We start from the raw sequence: 23,604 nt of genomic DNA, 5'->3' as shown, positions 1-23,604 counted from the left end.
GGGGTGACCAATAGGCACCAGCCACCTCTTCTCTCCCCACCCACCCACAGTGCCCCCCCATTGCCAGACAAGCTGGCACCGGGGTTAGGGCATTTCTTTTACTATTCCCCCCACTTGTGTCCTCAGTTTCTCCAGCTGCTTGAGCTCCTGGGAAAGACCTTTGGAGGACTTAAACAGGACTTCCTCCCATGGGACTTTCCAGTGCTACTGCCTACTGGGTGCCTGAAAGCCAAGAGGGACTTTTTTTTCTTTATTGTTATTAAAAGTCCTTTTAAGAAGAACAAAAAAGAATAAGGAGAATAACAACAAATAATCTCTCAGGGTTGCTGGGACTTATGCAGGTAGGGATTCTTAGCAGGACAACCCAAAGGGTCCTGGCAACTCTTTGAGCCCTGGGGATAACCCTGCTAAGGGGGCGATCTACACCCTGTTTCCCCGCCTGTCAACTGTCAAACTGTTGCTGTCAAAACAGTCTATATACAGTGTATATAGTGTACATATGTTTGACAGCTGCAACATACAAGGTTCCAACCAAGGCAAGCCTCTTTATATTTGAATAGCCAGTGTGCAACTGTGAATAACTGACAGGAAATATATAAAGGAGGCCATTTGTGCGCTGTGTGAGTTATTTGCAAAAACACCCACAGTGCATAGCCTGTCACCCCCGAGGGGGTTGTGTTTTGTGCAAATGCACCCATTATTGCTCTGTCTTGCTCCCCCTCCACCGGCCCAATCTGCACAGTTCTTGACCTAATGAAAACTGCTGAACACTTTTCAATGTCAGTCTACATCTGTGCGTTTTTCAGAACGTGCAGGATTCCATTTTCTCATTTATTACAGTCTGTATTGATAAAGGATCACTTGCAGCTTCAAAACTCTTCTCAACTGGTAAGGACATTCTGCATGTTATGAAATAGCAACTGATGAAAACTTAAGTTGAAATGCATTCAGCAATTCTCATTGGATCAAATGGCCTTCTATGACTAAAATCATTCCTTTAAATATTATTTATATCCAAATCACTTCATTTATTAACTCGATAGGCTTTATTAAATTTCTGTTGTGTTTTTGGTTGCAGTGACTCCAAGAGATGGAAACTAGCTAACAGAGTGGAATTTTAAGCTATGGATAATGTTGACCCATATGGTGGTGGAATCTCTGATAACAAAGGAATGTACTATAACTATAAAATGTAAAGTTGTTCAGAGAAGAGCTGTCCATTTAACAATATATGCTTCCACCTTGACTTTATAGCAGAGAGCACAATGTGATCTACATACTAATGTGTTGCCATCTGGTGGAGAATTTTTTATATATCTTCAGACAGGCAAACCTTGATTAGTGACATTTTCTTGTGATCTTGACTTCTTTTGCATGCATTTCTCACTTGTTTTGCCTGGGAAATAAATTGTATGACATGCAGGATTGTCATGTGACTGACCTTACACCACTCCTCTCCCTGTCACTGGAAAGACAAACCACCAAGATATTTGAGCTGAATAGTGTTGCCAACTGTTGAAATAAGTAACTCTTGTGCTTGCATAGAGTCTACAGTAGGTTTGTGTGGGGTGGGAGGCAGAGTCAGGGATGGACCCCAGCAGGTTTAGGTGGATCCAGGCACAGAGATCAGTGACTACAGCTGGGTTCAGGGACAAACCCAGGAGTAGGACTCACCTAATAACCTGTCTATGGAGCCATCGTTCTCTTCCCAGCTGCCCATATAAATGTGCAGTTTAGGACGTAGAAACAAATAGTTGAAACCATAGTGAACAAAACAAACCTAAAGCCATATTGATACTCCTTTGCAAATACACAAACACAATTTGGGCCGTTCCATATTATCTATGCAGCATTCATGAACTGGTGCCTAATCCCAAGTAAAAATGACACACATTTCTTCTATTTGGAGGAAAACACCCACATGTATAAACTGCAGATTTCCCAATCAAAAAATGCATGTGTTGCAATTTGGAAAGAATTGGGTCCCACCATGTGTCTCTTTTGAAGGGAAACACCACAACAAATATAGGGCTTAATGCTGAGCCAAAATGCCCTCATCCAATTTTGCTGCCCCATTCACAGGCAATGAAATGGAGGATTGTTAATTGATTGACTGACTGACCGACTCCCTCTCTCTCCTTCTCTCTCTCCCCCCCTCCTCCTCCTCCTCCTCTCTCTCTCTCTCTCTCTCTCTCTCTCTGTGTGTGTGTTTGTGTGTGTGTGTGTGTGTGTGTGTGTGTGAGAGAGAGAGAGAGAGAGAGAGAATGAACAGTGGAGTGCAAAAGGGAGGGGGCCTGCTGGCAGTGATGCACTTCTGGGCACCTGGCACTATGATTCTCATTTTCTGTAGGCGAACTGGGAACAAAACAAAATGCTTTAATATTACCTAATTCCCAGAGGATGTCTGGGGAACTGAAAAGGTGGGAGCCAGCTGCCCAGAAATAACCATTATCATCACTGTGGCTTTTTTCACATTGAGCTTTTATCTTACAATTGAGATTGCTCCATCATGGAAGTTTGTGGGCTCTTCAGATGACGCCATGGTCATCCAAGGTGTCTCCTGCACTAAATGCCCTTTGATCCGTTTTTAAATAGATCACAGATAATGAGCTATCAGATTACCCCATTGTGTTCCACTTCAGTTTCCTCTGTGAAAAGAGTAAAAGTGGAAAGAAGAGGAGCAAGATCGATGAAAGATAATGGAAGCCTTAGAGATGGGGTGAAGGAGTGGGAAGGGGGTGGGGGGAAAGGAAGCATATGAAAAAGAGATTCGTCGTCGTGATCCCACATTTAAAACAAAATCAGAAAGCCCCGTTTTAAATCAGGATTTTAGGCTGGTGTAAAGATGCCCTATGAACCTTGTGGCAGATTGGTGGTTTGGGGGCAACTTACCCCCCACCAACATTTCTCAGCCTTCATTTGGAGCAGAGAATGGATGAAAAAATGGCAAATGGGAAGCACTTTGAGGAGAAAAAAATATGGTGTGTGGTGTTTTGTTTTGTTTTTTGGAGGGGGAGGGCTTTCAGCATCCTCCTTCCTCTCATCCCCACAACACATTAAATAACCCCATCTTCAGCATCACCGTGATGGCGTGATAAGCCATGGAACTGCAATCTCACACATAGCCCATGCTTCCCTCATGGGTAGTTTGACCCATATATGGAATATGTATTTTTTTGGAATCTTTTAGCAAGTACAACATGTATCTTATGAGTTGGCCCCTTCAGGCTTGTGTAGTGTCTTGGTACAGGAGAACTATAGTAACTTTGTACCAAGGAGTTCTAAGAGCCAGATTTCATAGACCAAATGGACCACAGCATTCTAATTAACTACAAATACTGGTTCAGCAGGACCGCTTTGCAGTTATCTAGAGCACTATAATCTGATGATGCCATTCACCTCCGATCATCGGAAGGCCAAATGGGTTGGGGTCAGAAAATGGACTGTGACCATTCTTATCGAAACCACACATGTAATTCCAAGGGTGAATTTTAGGAGTTTCATCTGTTTATTAATGATTATGCAGAAGATAAATACAGATAGTTCACACAGTAAGATGTGAAGACTTTAAAGAATTAATCAGCTAACAAATTCTGATTAGAAGTGTTGGTATTTATACTGGAGAGAAAAAAATGTATTTCTTTAAAATACTTAAAGAAGATTTAAAGAAATATTGTTTCTTTCCAACAGCAACAGATTGAAAAGTAACACATTTTATAAAGCAACATATTGTTTGGAAGAAATTTTGAATTATCTTTCCCTCCATCTGCTTTTTAAAATATTAAGGTTAGAATTATGAAATTAATGAAGATGATCAACATCATCAAATCAATGTCCTTTGAGTGTGAAGCAACTGGATAGACAAAAATGTTCATAGCAAAATGCAAAGGGAAAACTGAGAAAAGATTATTATTATTATTATTATTATTATTAAATACAGTTTGAGAACTGTTTAAAGAAAATGTACCTTAGAATGTTTAAAGTCAATAGGTTGAATCCAGATTTAGTCATACTTAGAGTAGATCCCATACTTAGAGTCAGAAAGATGGTTACAGGTAGATCCGCAGCAAGCATTCCATTCTCTTAAAGTGAAAGTTACAGTTGTAACACACAAAAGCTCATGCTAATTTATTCAAATATCTGAACAACTAAAACAGTCAGTCTATATGGGTGCCACACTTAACCCTTGAATTGGATTTAAGGTAGTCACAATTAATTCATGTCCCACTGATGTCCCTCTTAGTATGACTAAATCTGAATAAACAATATATTCAAATGGAAAAATTAAGAACAGGCTGCATAAAATGTGTAGCACTGATTGACTTCAGTTGTGACAAAAAGGAAAATGAGACATTGAGCAGAATCCCAAAATCCCAATCCAGGATGAAAAGCTGTTAAGGAACAGCTACGTTTTTCATTGCCTGCAGGATTATTCCTGTGTTGTTCCTCACATTTATTTTTGCTGCTTCTAGAAGGCATTTGATTTCTGCCTCCTCATAAGAAAAGTTAAAGGTGGAATAGTTCTCTCTCCAGTCAGGTATGTTACCTTTAAAACAAAATACAAGATAAGAAGCAAACTCCTCATTATTCACTTTGAAACACTTTACATCTTATTTCAAAGGATGTTGCAGAACAACCTCATTAACACTGGCTTTATCTGTCACCTCAAGTTCTGTTTCCTGGAAATCTGTAGAATTTCTTTGAAGTCTCAAGACAGAATTTTTCTTCTTAGGCAACAACCTCCTTTTTTAATGCTAACTATCCTGGTTTGACATTGCTCTGCCCTTATAGCACAGTAAACATGGCCCCTGTATTATTGTGAAATGTACCTTGATGAGCAATATTAAATGTTTTTGCTTATTTCAACAGCAGCCTGCCAACAAATAGACTCTCTACATAGAAAATTAGATGCCAGGATGAGAAGTTCCCAAGCATGCCATATATATATATATATATATATATATATATGATACAGCTAGGGATGTCAGACAATTCCACCGCAGACTCAAATGAGGCCAGATTCTAAAGAATCTGACCTCCGGATTCCATGGCGGAACAGCTCCACTTACCTTTGGCTCTGGAGGATTTTGCGCGGAGCAGCTCTCTGGCTCCCTATACGGAGAGGGAGAGCCACTCTGCAAACTGCCCCAGATGTGGAGCGGCTCTGGTGGATTTTGAGGGGCCCCAAGTGGCATGGATGGCCCCTCTACAGCCCCCCTGAACCGGAAAGTGGGGGGTTGTACATCACTAGATATGACAAGGTGTTTTTGTTTTTATTTAGAAAGTTGCATGGAAAAGATTTTGCCATGAGAATTCCAACCACACATTAAAATGATACAGCTCATGGGTGGGACAGAATGCCCACCCCAAATTTGTTCCTTCATTCACAGGCACAGAATTTGGAGCAGCCATGTTGGCTCTGTTTTGAGGGTCATGATTCAAACCAATGATTCAAAGCATTAACAATGGTGTGTAATCACAAAAGAAATGCTCAATTTAATTGGGGCCACAGAACTCCAACTGTGAAGCAAAAATGTTGTAAAAGCACTAGCCACAATGCCAGTGATCCAAGTAACAAAAGATAAGTGAACACACAAGTTGCTGTTCATAAGGGTTACATAATGCCTGTCATAAGATATCTAGGGATGTACGAAAATCACTTACCTGTTCGCCGATTATGTTTATGGTGGGGGGGAGGCATTACGTCCCTCCTCCCGGAATCCTGGATGGGGGGGAGGCGCTCCGTTCCTCCCCCCGGAATCCTCCACTGCCAGCTGCGCTTTGTGGCAGCTCCGCAGAGCAGCCAGCCAGGCCCAGCCAGGCCAGAACCGTCCGCAGCCAGCTTTCCAGCCGCGGAAGGCTCTGGGGGGAGGGAAACCGCGTACACAAATGGCGGCGGCTATGGCTTCCACCATTTGCGTTCCTTATTTTTGATGTCTTAATCTACGTAAATATTTACGTAGACTAAGATGGCGAAAATAAGGGGGACGCAAATAGCGTAGTGGACGCTATTTGTGTTCCCCTTATTTTCGCCGTCTTAGTCTACGTAAAAATTTACGTAGACTAAGACGGCCCAAAATAAGGAATAAGGACTAAGGACTTTCTTAAGGAATAAGAAATAAGGACTAAGATGGCCATAGCCACCGCCATTTGCGTACGCTTTTTTTTTTTTTTACCCATTCATTTTAGGCTACGTAAGTTTTTACATAGCCTAAAACGTCTGGGTTAAAAAAAAAAAAGGCATACGCAAATGACTACGTCATGACTATGTCATGACTACAGCCGCCGCCATTTGCGTACGCCTTTTTTTTTTTTTTACCCAGACACTTTAGGCTATGTAAAAACTTACACAGCCTATCACATCGGTGTAAAAACACCCCAAAAACCTGCAAATGGTGGCAGCGGCAGCTGGTCGGAAGACCAGCCACCACTGCCGCCGGAGCCGCCGCCGGAGCTGCCGCCGGAGCCGCTGCCACCCGGAACATCCACCCCAGGTAAGTCTCATCCCGGAGGGATCTGCAGGGGGGGCAGGCCGTTCCGCCACAGATTTTGGGGGGCCAAATGCACTGCCATTCGGCCTCCCCAAGATCCATGGCGGAATTCTCTGCCATCCCTAAAGATATCACAGACCAGAGATAACAGCATGAGCAAAGGAGGTGAAGAAATTGAAAACTACTGTATAGGATGTTTCCATATACAGTATATGGATGTTTCCAGCTATAAGGATGTTTCCAGCTGTGGTCACCATGCAGATTGCTAAAAACATAATGAAGAGGAGAGTATGAATTCAGGAAGATTCTTGAATCCTGTGAGGTTAAATTCTTTCACCATTGCTTGACTCTTCTTCTTACCTTTTCTAATGGTTGTTTCATCCACCGTCTGAACAGTTGCTGAAAAGGAAACTACGATTTTAAACATTCAGTGAAAGACAACCAGTGGAGGCTGGTAGTTCTGAATTTGATGAGACTGTGAATCCATTCTAGGTTTCAGCCAGAAGCAGCCAGAACTCTAAAGGACCTATCTTGGGAATGGGATTCAGCACCTTGGATAGGTCCTTTAGAGTTCTGGCTGGTTCTGACGGCAACCCAGAATGTAACCACAGCACCTCTGAAATTGGAGCCACCAGTCTCCATGGATGACAACTACTCAACTCCTTAAATATTCAACATTGTTAAATATTCAACATTACATCTCCAGGTAGGCTGTGTCCTAAAAAGAAATCTATCTGATGTATTTATGACAACTCATCAGAGCCATTGTGTTTGATACAGCCCATTTTTAATTGTTTCAGCCCATTAGCAATTATATTTGATAGATGTAAACTTGGGTCAATTAATTATACCAACAACAATGCAAATAACAATAACATCAACATCTGACAACCAGAGAATGCACCATGTTCTTGCTGAGTATGTGCAAACCTACATGTCTTACATGGGGTGGGGGTGAGATGAGGAGGATACACAACCCTGGGCCACATGTATTTTGTGTAGGGATGTCGGAGAATTTCTCCACTAATCTCCAGGGGGCTGAATGCTAATGCATTCGGGGCCCCGAAATTGGTGGAGAAACAGTCCGCCACCCCCCTGCCACCCCCAGGATGGGACTTAGCTTCAGCGAATGTCCCTCACGGCGGTGGCTCCTGGTGGCGTTTCGGCGGCATTTCGGTGGCTATTTGTGTTGCCCTTATTTTCACCATAGTCTACGTGAATATTTATGTAGACTACCCATGCCAAAATAAGGAATGCAAATGGTGGCACCCATGGGCGCCGCCATTTCCGTACGCACTTTTTTTTTTTTCAAAGTCAGCCGTGATAGGCTACGTAAACTTTTACGTAGCCTATCACGGTGTTTTTTAAAAATCTAGCTGTGATAGGCTACATAAATCTTTACATAGCCTATCACTTTTTTTTTTTAACTTCTTTAGAATTTTGGTGGGGAGGGATGGGGCGCCTCCCCCCCACCCAGAATTTTGGCTGGGAGGGATGGGGCACCTCTCCCCACCCAGAATTTCAGGGGGAGGGACGGAGCACCTCCCGCCCACCGCGAAGCAAGCGTCGGGATCAGGTAAGTGACTTTCATCCATCCCTAATTTTGTGTTGTTAGAATTAGGGATGGCAGAGAATTCTGCCACGGATCACAGTGAGGCCAAATGCACTGGCCCCCCGAACTCCATGGCGGAATGGCCTGCCACCCCCCTGCCCCCCCCACGGATCCCCCCCAGGACGAGACTCACCTGGGGTGGATCTTCTGGGTGGCGGCAGCTCCAGCGGCGGCTCCGGTGGCGGCCGGTCTTCCAACCAGCTGCTGCTGCCGCCAATTCCACTCTGGTAAAAAAAAAAAAAGAAAGAAAGAAAAAGAAAGACGTGATAGGCTACGTAAAGATTTACGTAGCCTATCATGACTATGTTTAAAAAACACACACAACGTGATAGGCTACATAAATCTTTACGTAGCCTATCATGGCTGGGTGGATTAAAAAACAAACAAACCAGCGTACACAAATGGCGGCTACACCACCGCCATTTTCATTCCTTATTTTCGCCCTCTTATCTACGTATTTACGTAGACTATGACGGCGAAAATAAAGGGGAACGCAAATAGTGTAGCGGGCGCTATTTGCCTCCCTTTTTGATTGGCAGTTTTAGCCCACGTAAATATTTACGTAGGCTAAAATGGGGAATCAAAAAGAGATGCAAATAGCGCCGGCTATGCTATTTGTGTCCCCCTTTATTTTCACCGTCATAGCAGGGATGGCGGAGAATTTCTCCACGAATCTTCGGGAGGCCGAGTTCCGATGCATTCAGCCTCCCGAAAGTGTTGGGGAAATTCTCCGCCGGCCCCCCGGCCCCCCCGGGATGGGACTTACCTTCAGCAAATGTCCCTCCCGGAGGCGGGTCCCAGCGGCGGTTCGGTGGCATTTTGGCGAGCACCGCCATTTGTGTTCCTTATTTGGACAGGGGTAGTCTACGTAAAGATTTATGTAGACTACGGCGAAAATAAGGGCAACGCTATTTGTGTTGCCCTTATTTTTGCCGTAGTCTACATCAATCTTTATGTAGACTAGACGTGCCAAAATAAGGAACGCATTTGCGTACGCGCTTTTTTTTTTTCCAAAGTCACCCGTGATAGGCTACGTGACAATTTATGTAGCCTATCATGGCTGACTTTGGAAATCTAGCCATGATAGGCTACGCAAATTGTTACGTAGCCTATCACGAGTGTGTGTTTTTTGTTTTTTGTTGACTTTTTTTTCGCGGCCGGGGAGACGGGGCGCTCCTCCCCGGCCTGAAATTTGCCAGCGAGGGATGGGGCGCCTCCCCCCTGGCCTGAATTTCAGCCGGGCAAGGTGGGGCGCCTCCCCCCCTCTCCTGAACTTCGGGGGGAGAACCGAAGCACCTCCCCCCCACCGCGAAGCAAGCTGCGGGACAAGGTAAATCCCTTTCGTCTGTCCCTACGTCATAGTCTACGTAAATATTTACATAGAATAAGACGGCCAAAAATAAGGAACGCAAATGGCGGCGGCCGTAGCCGCCACCATTTACGTACGCGGTTTGTTTGTTTGTTTTAAACCCAGCCCTGATAGGCTACGTAAATCTTTACGTAGCCTATCACGTCATTTTTTTTAAAACCCAGCCATGATAGGCTACATAAGTCTTTATGTAGCCTATCACGTCGTGTGTGGGTTTTTTACAAGACTGCAAATGGCGGCGGCGGCGGCCAGTCTGAAGACCAGCCGCTGCAGCCGCCGCCACTGAATCTGCCACCGGAGCCGCCGCCGCCTCCCAGAAGATCCGCCCCAGGTAAGTCTCATCCTGGGGTGGATCCGTGGGGGGGGGTAGTCCGTTCCGCCATGGCATTCGGCCTCACCGAGGTCCGTGGCGCAATTCTCTGCCATCCCTACCTGTGGCCCGATCCAATATGGCTCATAATCTTTTTAAATTTTATTTCTTCAATATACCAGTCTAACACCATTTCCATTTAAGGAGAGATGTTCTACAATTAATTATATTATTTAGGTCCTTTTTTATATCACATAGTAATCATTCCAGACAAGCAATAGATCTTTTTCTCTAATAGATGCCACAGTCCAAAGTAGGATTTTCAGTACTTGCAAATTATTTGTTAAGGGCACAATTCCATAAGTGTTTAGAGATTTATTTATTTTTTAAAGTCCTACAACTTCCAGCATTCCCCAGCCAGCCATGGATGGCTGGGGAATGCTGGGAGTTGTAGGATTTTTTTTCTGTCTAAACATGCAGGATTACACCTTAAAACAGTTAAATGTCACTTAATGGTGGTAAAACGTATGTCCATTTTACCACAAAGACTGTTGTTGAATCTAATTCCAGAAGCTGATGGGCAGAATTTGGATTCAAAACCATATATGAAAACAAAGAGTCTTCTTATGAATGAACCCCACTGGTGATGTTTGGTTATGTGAATGCAGACCTCTAAACTAGCAGTCAGAAAACTTTTTGGCAAGAGTGCCAAAAGTCAACTCTAAAGTGCCACTCTAGCGTACACTACAAATGTAGCTCCTAGTGCCTTTGGGGATGTTTTGGCTCTTAGAGCCCCAACAGGCAAATAACACAATCCTGCTCTATTCACAAAAAGGACCACTTGGAAACAAACCCTTGACAAATTAGTGCTATCGCTGACCATTAGTATATTTGGTAGATTTTCCCTTCACTTTCGTAAAATGTGAACTGAACCGTCTAAGAAGATGTGTGTGGGGTTCTCCTTCTCCTCCTCCTCCTCCTCCTCCTCATTATTATTATTATTATTATTATTATTATTATTATTATTTGTTTTTAGGTGTCAGTGGGACTTCATTATGCTATGTTGCCTGGGCATTCCAGGCTAAATAAAGGACAGGCTGTAGCTCAGTGGTAGAGCTCATGCTTTATTTATGTATTTGCTATTTTATTTATTACATTCCTATATCTCCCATTAACCAAAGCTCTCTGCTGTGTATGCAGAAGTTCCCAGGTTCAATCCTTGGTAGGGATGCACGAAAGTCACTTACCTTTTCAAAGGGTTACATTTGTGGGGGGGGGAGGCACTATGTCCCTCCCCCTGACATTCTCTCCAGCTGGCTCTGCTCCGCCGAGTTTCTACGGAGCCGTCGGCCGGGGCTGCCTGCAGCCACATATCCGGCCACTGGGAAGCCTGCAGGGACACAAATGGCGGCTGCCGTACCCGCCGCCATTTGCATCCCTGTATTTTGCCATGATAGGCTATGTAAATATTTACGTAGCCTATCATGGCAAAAAACAACAGCGAACACAAATGGCGGCGGCTATGGTGGCCGCCATTTGCATTCCTTTTTTTTTGCCATTTTAGCCTATATAAACATTTACGTAGGCTATTACGGCAAAAAAAAGAACAAAAGGGAACGCAAATGGCGGCCACCATAGCAGCTGCCATTTGCGTTCCTTTAGTTTTGCCGTGATAGGCTATGTAAATACTTACGTAGCCTATCACGGCTACATGGAAGAAGCGAATGATGGCCGCATACGCAGACGCCATTCGCAAGTCAGCGTGGACGGCAGCAGGTAGGTGCTCCATTCCAGGCCCATTTCGTGGGGTGGAGGGGTGGGGGGGCTTCGTTCCGCCACAGATTTTGGGGGCCTGAATGCACTGGCATTCGGCCTCACCAAGATCTGTGGTGGAATTCTCTGACATCCCTAATCCCTAGCATCTCCAAGTAGGGCTTGAATAACTCTTGCCCAGAACCCTAAAAAGCTGCTGTTAGTCAGTGTTGACAATACTGGGTGACATGGACCTAAGCCGAAGAAAAGGTTTATGTAGGAATGTCAGAGAATTCTGCCACGAATTTTGAAATTTTTTAAAATTCTGGATTTCTTTAGAATCCAGCCCCCCAGAGTCTGTGGTGGAATGGCCTCCCCCCTCCCCCCCGTGGAATCCCCCTGGGATGGACCTGACCTGGCAGCGGATGTGGCAGTGGATGCAGCAGCAGAGGCTTTGGCTCGTCTTCCGGCCACTGCTGGGCTGCTGCGGCCGCAAATGGCAGCCGTCGTAGCAGCCGCCATTTGCATGGCTGCCTTTTGCCGTGATAGGCTACGTAAATACTTACATAGCCTATCATGGCAAAAGGTAGCCACGCAAATGGCGGCTGCTATGCCATTTGTACCCCTGCTCTTTGCCGTAATAGGCTACATAAGTATTAACATAGCCTATCACAGCAAAAGGCAACCACGGAAATGGAGACTGCTATGCCATTTGCGCCCCTGCCTTTTGTCATGATAGGCTACGTAAAAACTTATGTAGCCTATCACGGCTTGGCAGGGACGCAAATGGTGGCCAGCATAGCAGCCGCCATTTGTGGCCACAGCAGCCTGGCAGTAGGGATGTCAGAGAATTTCGCCACGAATCTCAGGGAGGCCGAATGCCAGTGCATTCGGCCCCCCAAAATCGGTGGCAAAACGGTCTGCCACCCCCCTGCCACCCCCGGGACGGAACTTACCTTGGGCGAATCTTCTTGGCGGCGGCGGCTCCGGTGGCGGTGCGGCGGCGGTGGCTGTGGTGACCGGTCTTCCGACTGGCTGCCGCCACCGCCATTTCCAGTAAAAAAAAAAATGTGATAGGCTACGTAAAGATTTACGTAGCCTATCACAGCTAGATTTTTAAAAAAATACCATGATAGGCTATGCAAATGTTTACATTTCCTATCACGGCTGATTTAAAAAACAAAACAAAATGCGCGTACGCACCATTTGCGTTCCTTATTTTGACCAGGGTTGGTGGAGAATTTCTCCCCGAAACTTTGGGGGGCCAAGCACCAACGTGTTCGGCCCCCCAAACAAGTTTCGGGGAGAAATTCTCCGCACCCCCCCGCCCCCCGAACCCCCCCCGGGACGGGACTTACCTTTCCCGAATGTCCCTCCCAGCGGCGGGTCCCGGCGGCGGTTCGTCGGGTCTTCGTCAGGGGCGGGGGCAGCAGCCGGTCTTTTGACCGGCTGCCGTCGCCGCCATTCCAATAAAACTAAAAAAAAAAAAAACGCCCCCGTGATAGGCTACGTGACGATTAACGTAGCCTATCACGGCTAGATTTGCAAAGTCAGCCATGATAGGCTACGTAAATCGTCACGTAGCCTATCACGGGTGACTTTAAAAAAAAAAAGCGCGTACGGCTAATGGCAGCCCCCATAGGGAGCCGCCATTCATGTTCCTTATTTGGTCGCTGTCGTCTACGTAAAGATTATGTAGACTACGGCGAAAATAAGGGCAACGCTATTTGCGTTGCCCTTATTTTCGCCGTAGTCTACGTAAAGAAGTACAACCACCCCCCCACCCCAAATATAAAGTGATAACGCTGAGAGATATCTTGTATATATCAGGCGTGGGTACCTAATAAAGACCACAGCACATGATCATAAATGTGATACTTGAGGACACTCCACCTTATCATCAAGCCCAATCACTGAGGTTATCTCAAGAGGCCAGAGATCTGCTTGGGTCAGAGTTCTGCTTGGAAACCACCAGAAATAAGGCTTTTAGAGTGTTGGCTCCGAGCCTATGGAATGTCCACCAACTTAGATCAGGCATGCATCTATGTTTTCTGTTGTCTTTTAACGTTTTGATATTTTATATGATTTCAATATTATTGATGATTTAATTAAATTTTAATGTTTGTATACTTCTATTTATACTTCTATATATGGGTTTTAACTGTACAAGTTTTAGTGTTGTAAAGCTGCCCAGAGTACCAGTATTGGGGAAAAGGTGGGATATAATACCAATAACAATAATAATTCTGCATTTGCTGAAAATGTTGCTTTTCAGGAAAGCATTTCCTGACTAATGGCTAAATTACAGCCACTGTTTGATTGATGACCCCGCTTTTATTGTATTTCTTTTTGTATTTTAATTTGTTGTTCACTGCTTTGATATCTCTTGATGTGCAGCAGTTTATTATTGTGTCATACATAAAGAAATAAGCAAGCTGTCTCAGACCATTGACCCATCTACCCCAATCTGATTCTCAGGGTTTTTCCAAGCCCTGTCATCTGAAGTCATTTTACCTGGGAACTGAAACTGGGAATATCTGCATTCAACAATTTCATATCCCTCCCCTAATGAGTGAGGATCTGCGCATGATATCCTCGATCATCTAACCCATTCCAGAAATGTTCTGCTAATGAAAGCTCTTCTTAACAAGATTTCAAGTAGGGATGTATGAAACACTTACCTGTTTTCATTCTGGGACATCCACAGTGGGGGGGAGGCGCTCTGTCCCTCCCCCCGAAATTCTCCCCAGTCAGCTTCGCTCCATGGCAACTCCGCGGAGCCGCCGGCTGGGGCCGCCCACAGCCGGACATATGCCATAGCCGCTGCCATTTGCGTTCCCTTTTTTTTTTGCCATGATAGGCTATGTCAATATATACGTAGCCTATCATGGCGAAAGACAGGGATATATATTTACGTAGCCTATCACAGCAAAAAAACAGGAATGCAAATGGCAGTGGCTACGGCGGCCACTATTTGCGTTCCCTTTTTTGCCATGATAGGCTATGTAAATACTTACGTAGCATATCACGGCCTCCTCAGGGATGCAAATAGCAATATTTAAGTATTTACGTAGCCTATCATGGCAATAATGAAGGAGCGAATGGTGGCCGCAGACACAGCCGCCATTTGCAAAGCAGCGCGAACGGCACCAGGTAGGTGATCCATTTCACACACCTTTCTCAGGGTGGTGGGGCAGGGGGCTTCGCTCCACCACTGATTTCGGGGGCCGAATGCACTAGCATTCGGCCTCACTGAGATCCGTGGTGGAATTATCCAACATCCCTAATTTCAAGAGACCCATTATTGTGTAGGGATGTACCAAAGTCACTTTCCTTTTCAAAGGGTGACATTCGTGGTGGGGGGGAGGCGCTCCATCCCTCCCCCCAAAATTCTCTCCAGCCGGCTCCTCTCCGGCCTGGGCCACCTGCAGCCAGACATCTGGCTGCTGGGCAGCCTGCAGGGAAGCAAATGGCGGCAGCCATAGCTGCCGCCATTTGCGTCCCTGTATTTTGCCATCATAGGCTACATAAATATTTACATAGTCTATCATGGAAAAAAACAAACAAACAAACAGCGCATGCAAATGGCAGCGGCTATGGCAGCTGCCATTTGCGTTCCCCCTTTTTCTTTTTCTTTTTTGCCGTTTTAGCAAAATGGACACAAATGGCATCCCTGCGTTAGCCGTGATAAATACTTATGTAGCCTATCACGGCAATATGGAAGAAGCAAATGGAAGCTGCAGCCACGCCCGCCATTTGCAAGTCAGCATGGATGGAAGCAGGTAGGTGCTCCATTCCGGGCCCATTTCACGGGGGGGGCAGGGGGGGCTTCGTTCTGCCATGGGTTTCGGAGGGCCGAATGCACTGGCATTCGGCCTCACCAAGATCCGTGGTGGAATTCTCTGACATCCCTATTATTGTGATGAAAAACCAACAGAATATTTGCAACCGGTCCTCACAGAGGTTGACCTCCCGATCTGATGATTTGCAATGACCATAGAACTCTCTTCTCCCCTGCCGCCCACTCTCTTTCACACATACACACACAAACCTTTGTATCTTCAAACATGTTTCTCCGTTAGTGCTTTGACCTCTTCCCTCAGGATATCAGGAGAGCTAGATTAGATATGGATCCTATGGTACTTTTCCATTTCCCTCACAAAATGTCTGACTACAATTAAAAAACAAACAAAAAACACCCTACCATGGTTAACTTTCCAGCCAGTATTCTCTGACTACATCTTGCAGTTAGTTATCTTTCCCCTGAGAAGACAAAATTTCTCTGGGCGCTTCTGCCACAGGGAGTTCTAAGCTCAATATTTAAAGTATACTCATTTCATATAGTAACAATGATGTAGGAAAACTTTTGATAAAATTGACACCTTTCTTCTTAAACTGATAGAGAAGCAGTTCTATAGGACACATTCCAAACCTCCTCTTTTTTAAGTGGTTTGATTTTGTTTTTATTATTTCCCACTCTATAGATTGGAAAGAAATGTCATGATAAACTCACATAAAATTCTCCAATGATAATATAGGAGTGGCTAACAAGAATAACAGCTGCAAGTCAAAATGAGAATTCTGTTTTGTTTTTGCTTTTTTTTAGAACATGCGATCATCACCCAAAGGAAATGATGAACTATTGCTTCAGCACATGGCATGTTACAACCATGTGAATTTGATTTCTCTGTCACAAGTTGTGGAGTAATGGGGCCACAGGCTAAGGTGTCTTTAAAAGGGGGAGTAAAGAATTTGAAGGAGGAAAGAAGGTCTATCAAAAATTACCAGCCATAATGAAATGGAACCTATGTTTTCAGAGGCAGTATACCCTCAAAATCCATGCTGGGGACAAGCAATGGGTGGGTTGTGGTCTCCATGGCCTGCATTTGGGGTTCTCAGAATTAGTGCTGCACAGAAAATTTCTCCCACATTTTTTTCAACCATTCTCATTTAATTCAATAGAAAAAAATTGCTTTTGAAAAGAAATTCAGAGGAGGAGAAATTTCAGAGAAAATCTCATGGGCTGGGGTTGGAGTTCTTGTGCTTACATATGAGGTGACTGAGGAGGAGTGTGCATGAGTGTCGTGTCTTTCATCGTACAATAATTTCTGTGGCAGCCTGTAACCTCTTCAGCTTCTGCACTTCAGTTAAAGCCGTCATGAGGAAGATGTCATGAGGCAATTCCTCCCATGTGGCTTTTTCAGGTCAGGAAGTGCAGGTGGCCTGGGAGGCTGCGGAGCAATGGAAAAGTGTGCAGTAGAGAGAGAAAACACACACAGCACCCTCGGCCACCTCACAGTGATTAGGTAAGCTCAAAAATAGCAGCAAAAGAAATTCAAAATTCTGCCCCCCAAAAGTGGAAGCCTTGCCACAGTTGATGTGGTTGCTACCTACAGAAGCAGTGCAATCAGACAAAAACCCTGAGGAAAAAAGAAAACCCCTGTGCTACAACCCCTGCCAATAGTGAGCCCTATCTGAGAGAAAATGTTAGAGAATTTCTCCTCCCCTAGGAGAAATTCAGTGAAATTGTCCCCCAGTTTCTCTGCCCACAAACAGGCTGGATAATAGGGATGTCAGAGAATTCCACAACGGATCTCGGTGAAGCTGAATGCCAGTGCATTCGGCCCCCCAAAATCCATCATGGAACGAAGTCCCTGTCCCCCCACCCCACGAAAGGCATGCGGGGCTAAGTCCCCACCAGCCCCACCCCATGAAAGGCATGCAAAATGGAGCACTTACCTGCTCCCGTCCGTGCTGCTTTGCGAATGGCGGCCGTCTTGCGGCCGCCATTCGCTTCCTCCTCTTCATAGCCGTGATAGGCTATGTAAATAGTTACATAGCCTATCACGGCTAATGCAGGGATGCCATTTGCATCCCTGCGGAGGCTGTGATAGGCTACATAAGTATTTACTTAGCCTATCACGGTCGGGGGGGGAACCCCAGCGTACGCAAATGGCGGTGGCTACCGCCATTTGCGTACGCTGGGTTTTTTCCCCCTGCCATGATAGGCTATGTAAATAATATTAACGTAGCCTATCACAGCTCAATACAGGGGCGCAAATGGCAGCGGCTATGGCAGCTGCCATTTGCGTCCCTGCAGGGCTGCCCAGCGGGGCAGCAGAGCAGAGCCGGCCAGGCAGGATTCCAGGGGGAGGGACGGAGTGCCTCCCTCCCCATCGAGGATTCCGGCAGGAGGGACAGAACGCCTCCCCCCCATCACGGATGCCCCTGCGCGGAGCCAGGTAAGGGATTCGTACATCCCTACCGGATAATTTTGAGAGGCCGTTTGTGCACAGCTCTACCCAGAATTATCTAGTTAGGCTCATTTAGAAACAGAACAATGGACTAGAAGTACCCTTACAATGTGATCTTATATATTACTACTCAGCTATAAGTCCCATTGAGTTCAATGGGACTCACTTCCAGGAAAATATGTATAATAGGAGTGTAGGCTTAGGCTGCAATCCTCTTCTCACCTACCTGAGTGGAAGCCTAATTGGTCTCAATAGGATTTACTTCTGAGTATATATGGATTGCAGCCTCAATCTGATTCAGCATGGCTGCTTTCATGTTCTTAAAACATGCATTATTTTCAAAGTTTAGGACCAACAGAATTTAAGACTGGAAAAATTCTCAGACATTCAGGATGAACTGAATGTTGGAAAAATGCTGCTCCAGCTGGTCTAGGGACTACAGAAGCAAGCAAGCTCCCAGAGAGCGAACAATAAGAGCAAGTGAACAGGGGGAGCAAACAGGAGTTGGCCAGGGGAGCTGCAGTGGCAGAAGAGACAAAGGAGTCAATGGAGACCAAGGCAAAGAGGTAAGTGGGTTGGAGGAAGCTGGAGGAAGCCCAGAGGGCTGTCCATTTCCTGCTTAGTGGCTGTGAGCTCATCAGGTGGGGATGTGTGGCCTGAGTACTCCCAGAAGGTGTGTGGGCAGGAAGCTTCAGTCTGTTTCCTGCCTCTCAGCTGAGCAGAGCAGAGGAAGCTGCTCCAGCTGGTCCACGGACTACAGAAGCAAGAAAGCTCCCAGAGAGATAGCGACCAGAGTGATCGGACAGGGGGAGCAAACAGGAGTTGGCCAGGGGAGTTTGGCAGGGCAGGTCAAAGGGGAGGCCCCTAACATTTTTTTTAATTTATTTGTCTTGCTACACATACTTCCATACCAATGGGACTCTGTTTTTAACCCGCAGTGAGTAGAGGAGCAGGCACAAGCTACTCTAGAACAACCAGGAACCTAGACACAAAAAGGGAAAAGAGACTATAGAAGGACAAAACTCTCCAGTGGTGGTGACCTGCAAGATGTGTGCCATGTTTGTTTTCTTGCCCAAGTGTGGCGGAATGGCCTCCCACTCCCTGCCACCCCGCGGAATCCTCCCCGGGACGAAGCTTACCTGGGGCGGATGTTCTGGCAGCGCCAGCTCCGACGACGGCACTGGCGGAGGCGGTAGCTGGTCTTTCAGCCGGCTGCTGCAACCGCCATTTATGTCCTGGCAGGCTGCCGTGATAGGTTATGTAAGTATTTACGTAGCCTATCACGGCAAAGAGCAGGGGAGCAAACGGCGGCCACTACGACATTTGCGCTGCTGCTCTTTCCGTGATAGGCTATGTAAGTATTTACGAAGCCTATCACGGTAAAGGCAGCCATGCAAATGGCGGCCACTACGCCATTTGCGTAGCTGCCTTTACCGTAAGGATGGCAGAGAATTCCACCACGGATCTCGGTGAGGCCGAATGCCAGTGCATTCGACCCCCCGAATTCCGTGGCGGGATGGCCTGCCACCCCCCACCCCCCCACAGATCCCACCCGGGACAAGACTTACCTGGGGCGGATCTTCCGCGCGGCAGCAGCTCCGGCGGCAGCTCCGGTGGCGGCTTCGGCGGTGGCGGTGGCTGCTCTTCCAACCGGCTACTGCCACTGCCATTTCCAGTCTTGTTAAAAAAAAAAAAGAAGACGGGATAGGCTACGTAAATCTTTACATAGCCTATAATGGCTGGGTGGGTTTAAAAAACAAACTGCATATGCAAATGGCGGCGGCTATGGTCGCCGCCATTTGCGTTCCTTATTTTTGGCTGTCTTAGTCTACGTAAATATTTACATAGAGTATTATGGCGAAATAAAGGGGAATGCAAATAGCGTAGCGGGCGCTATTTGCATCCCTTTTAGATTCGCCGTTTTAGCCTAAGTAAAGATTTACGTAGGCTAAAACAGTGAATCAAAAAGGGACGGAAATACCACCCGCTACGCTATTTGTGTTCCCCTTTATTTTCGTCATCATAGTCTACATAAATATTTACGTAGATTAAGACGGACAAAAATAAGGAATGGAAATGGTGGTGACTGTAGCCACTGCCATTTGCGTACGCAGTTTTGTTTTTGTTTTTTTTCCCCAGAGCCCTCCGCGGCCGGAAATCTGGCTGTGGACGGCTCTGGGATGGGCTGGGCCTGGCCGCTGCTCCACGGAGCTACCGCAGAGCACAGCCAGCCATTGAGGATTCCGGGGGGGAGGAATGGATCGCCTCCCCCCCACCATCAACATAATCCTAGGGGTGGACGAAAGTCACTTACCTGTCGTCGAAGCTTGTTCACGGTGGGGGGGAGGCGCTTTGCTGCTCCCCCCGTGAAGTTCAGGCCGGGGGGGGAGGCTTCCCGCCTCGCCCGGCCGAAATTCAGGCCGGGGAGGAGGCTTCCCGCCTCGCCCGGCTGCGAACTCCAAAGTTTTTTTTTTTAAAAAAACGCCCCAGTGATAGGCTACGTGACGATTAACGTAGCCTATCACAGCTAGATCTGCAAAGTCAGCCATGATAGGCTACGTTAATCATCACGTAGCCTATCACGGGTGACTTAAAAAAAAAAAAGCGCATACGCTAATGGCGGCCCCCATAGGGAGCCGCCATTCGTGTTCCTTATTTGGTTGCTGTAGTCTACGTAAATCTTTACGTAGACTACAGCGACCAAATAAGGAACGGGAATGGCAGCTCCCTATGGGGGCCACCATTATCCGTACGCGCTTTTTTTTTTTTAAAGTCACCCGTGATAGGCTACGTAACGATTTATGTAGCCTATCACGGCTGACTGCAAATCTAGCCGTGATAGGCTACGTTAATCGTCACGTAGCCTATCATGGGGGCGTTTTTTTTTCTTTAATTGCAATGGCGGCGGCGGCAGCCGGTCAAAAGACCGGCTGCCGCTCCCGCCCCGCACGAACACCCGCCGAACCGCCGGCCGGACCTGCCGCCGGGAGGGACATTCGGCAAAGGTAAGTCCCGTCCCGGGGGGCGGTGCGGGGGGGGGTGCGGAGAATTTCTCCCCGAAACTTGTTCGGGGGGCCGAACACGTTGGCACTCGGCCCCCTGTAGTTTCGGGGAGAAATTCTCCGCCATCCCTACATAATCTGCGAAAGGTCAGTCACTTTCATACATCCCTACTTTACCATGATATGCTATGTAAATACCTACGTAGCCTATCAAGGAAAGAGCAGCGGCGCAAACGGTGTAGCGGCCGCCGTTTGCGCCCCTGCTCTTTGCCGTGATAGGCTACGTAATTACTTATGTAGCCTATCATGGCAGCCTGGCAGGACGGAAATGGTGGCTGCTACAGTGGCCACCATTTGCGTCTGCAGCAGCCAGCCATGGCTGGAACTCCGGCTGCGGATGGCCCTGGCCAGTGGCTCCATTGAGCCGCCATGGAGCAGAGCTGGCCCAGGGAGGCTTCCAGGAAGAGGGACAGAGCGCCTCCCCCCTACTGCGAATAAATGCTGCAAAAAGTTATGTGACTTTCATACTTCCCTAAAGAGGATGAGAATGGAGGACAGCCTGCAGAGGAAGAATTACATGGAACTCCACAGGAGAGCGAGCAAGAGGCTGAAGGTCAGCCAAGCAGAGGCAATGAAAGCAAGGCCTACAGCTACAAAAACAGAAGAGTAGTAGTGGTGGGAGACTCCTTGCTGCATGGGATCGAAACCCAAGTATGTCATGAAGACCCGTGGACTCGCCAGGTATGCTGTCTCCCAGCAGGACGGATTAGAGATGTGACTGAAGGGTTGCCTGCACTCATAAAGCCCACTGACAGGTATCCCTTTCTTCTCATCCATGTGGGAACAAATGATACCGCCAAGAGGAGCTACGAAGAAATTACATCAGACTTTGAAGCTTTGGGAAGGAAACTCAAGAACTTTGGGGACCAGATAGTTTTCTCATCCATCCTTCCAGTAGTTAGAAGAGGGATAGAAAGGGGGAAAAAATATCCCAGGTGAATGACTGGCTACGAAGGTGGTGCCGGCACAACAGGTTTGGATTCTGAGACTATGGGCTATACTTCCTGGAAGATGGACTGTTGGCAAGGGATGGGTTGCACCTCACAAAGGCTGGGGAGAATGTGGTTGGCCACAGCATGAAGAACTTTATCAGGAGGGCTTAAAACTGAATCCTATGGGGAAGGGAGATGTAAAGTTGGGGGTAACAATGGATGAAGGCTCATGCACTGCAATGGAGAGAACAGCTCTAATATAGCCCAATAATAGTCTTCACAAACATGTAGGAAGATACATGGTCTTCGATGTCTATATACTAACACCAAGAGTATGGGAAACAAACAGAACGAACTCGAACTCTTAATACAGGAGGGAAATTATGACTTGATAGGTATAACTGAGACTTGGTGGGATGACTCTCATGACTGGAATACAGCAATTGAAGGATATAACTTGTTCAAAAAGAACAGGAGGAGCAGAAAAGGAGGTGGGGTTGTACTATATGTTAAAAATACTTATCTCTGCACAGAAATACAGGAGAATGAGCTTGGTAGCCCTATCGAGAGCATCTGGGTAAAAATAAATGCAGCAAAGAATAAAAGGAACATGTTGATCAGAGTCTACTACCGGGCAGCCACCCCATGAAGGAGAAGACGAGGATGAAACTTTTGAAAAGCAAATAGCCAATGTTTCAAGGAAGCATGATGTAGTAGTAATGGGGGTTTTCAATTTACCCAATATTTGTATGGGGGACAAATTCTGCAAAATATGGCCCGTCCAAGAAATTCCTGACTTCTATGGTGGATAATGTCCTCCTACAGAAAGTAGAGGTAGGAACTAGAGATGCAGAAAGAACTGCATCCAAAAGTAATAAAGGAACTCGCAGAAGAAGTCTCAGAACCACTGTCTATTCTCTTTGAGCAATCATGGAGGATGGGTGAAGTTCCAGATGTTTGGAGGAGGGCTAATGTTGTTCCTATCTTCAAAAAGGGTAAGAAGAAGGAACCTGGGAACTACAGACCAGTCAGACTGACATCAATCCCTGGGAAAATTCTGGAGCAGACTATAAAGCAATCCATCTGGAAGCACCTTGAAAACAATGCAGTGATGACTCGAAGCCAACATGGATTTGTCAAGAACAAATCCTGCCAGATGAATCTGATCTCATTTTTTGATCAGGTAACCTCCCTTTTGAGCATCGACATCTTGCAAGATTGAACATCGACATCTTGGGAATCAGCAAACTAAAATGGACAGGCATGGGCGAATTTAATTCAGGTGACCATCGTATCTACTATTGTGGGCAAGAATCCCTTAGAAGAAATGGAGTAGCACTCATAGTCAAAAAAAGGGTGGGAAAAGCAGTACTGGGGTACAATCTTAAAAACTATAGAATGATCTCAGTACGAATCCAAGGCAAACCATTCAACATCACAGTAATTCAAGTCTATGCCCCAACCACTGAGGCCGAAGAAGCTGAGGTTGATCGGTTCTATGAAGACCTAGAACACCTTCTAGAACTAACACCAAAAAAAGATGTCCTCTTCATCATAGGGGATTGGAATGCTAAAGTAGGAAGTCAAGAAATCACCAGGATAACAGGCAGGCATGGCCTTGGTGTACAAAATGAAGCAGGACAAAAGCTAATAGAGTTTTGCCAAGAGAACATGCTGATCATAGCATAGACTCTTTTCCAACAGCACAAGAGGCCACTCTACACATGGACATCACCAGATGGTCGATATCGAAATCAGATTGATTATGTCCTTTGCAGCCAAAGATGGAGAAGCTCCATACAGTCAGTAAAAACAAGAGCTG

At 46.3% G+C, this 23,604-nt stretch overlaps 1 protein-coding gene across 5 annotated transcripts in view; it reads right to left on the bottom strand.

Annotated features, from left to right (window-relative positions):
• Positions 1–3,485: 3,485 nt before the first annotated feature.
• Positions 3,486–23,604, bottom strand: part of LOC146341315 (uncharacterized) — a 35,940-nt gene continuing 15,821 nt past the window's right edge. For 2 of the 5 annotated variants that reach the window (XR_014784116.1, XR_014784113.1), the window contains exons 2-3: positions 19,357–19,465; positions 3,487–4,546 (exon numbers count right to left, since the gene is read on the bottom strand). Coding sequence is in view for 1 of the 5 variants with exons in the window: in XM_084808319.1 (XP_084664445.1) it covers positions 4,395–4,546; positions 6,852–6,890; positions 8,237–8,327; positions 19,357–19,458 (384 nt within the window). In the remaining 4 variants the exon portion in view is untranslated. Of the gene's footprint in view, positions 4,547–6,851; positions 6,891–8,236; positions 8,328–19,356; positions 19,466–23,604 lie in introns of all 5 variants that reach the window. The other 3 variants (XM_084808319.1, XR_014784114.1, XR_014784115.1) reach the window with 3 other exon arrangements.

Source organism: Heloderma suspectum, chromosome 6 (assembly GCF_057233095.1).
Source record: "Heloderma suspectum isolate Gila_16-S chromosome 6, 16-S_ref, whole genome shotgun sequence".
In the NCBI taxonomy this organism is placed as follows: Eukaryota; Metazoa; Chordata; class Lepidosauria; order Squamata; family Helodermatidae; genus Heloderma; species Heloderma suspectum.
The sequence above is the reverse complement of the archived record's forward strand: the minus strand, read 5'-3'. Positions and strand labels throughout refer to the sequence as shown.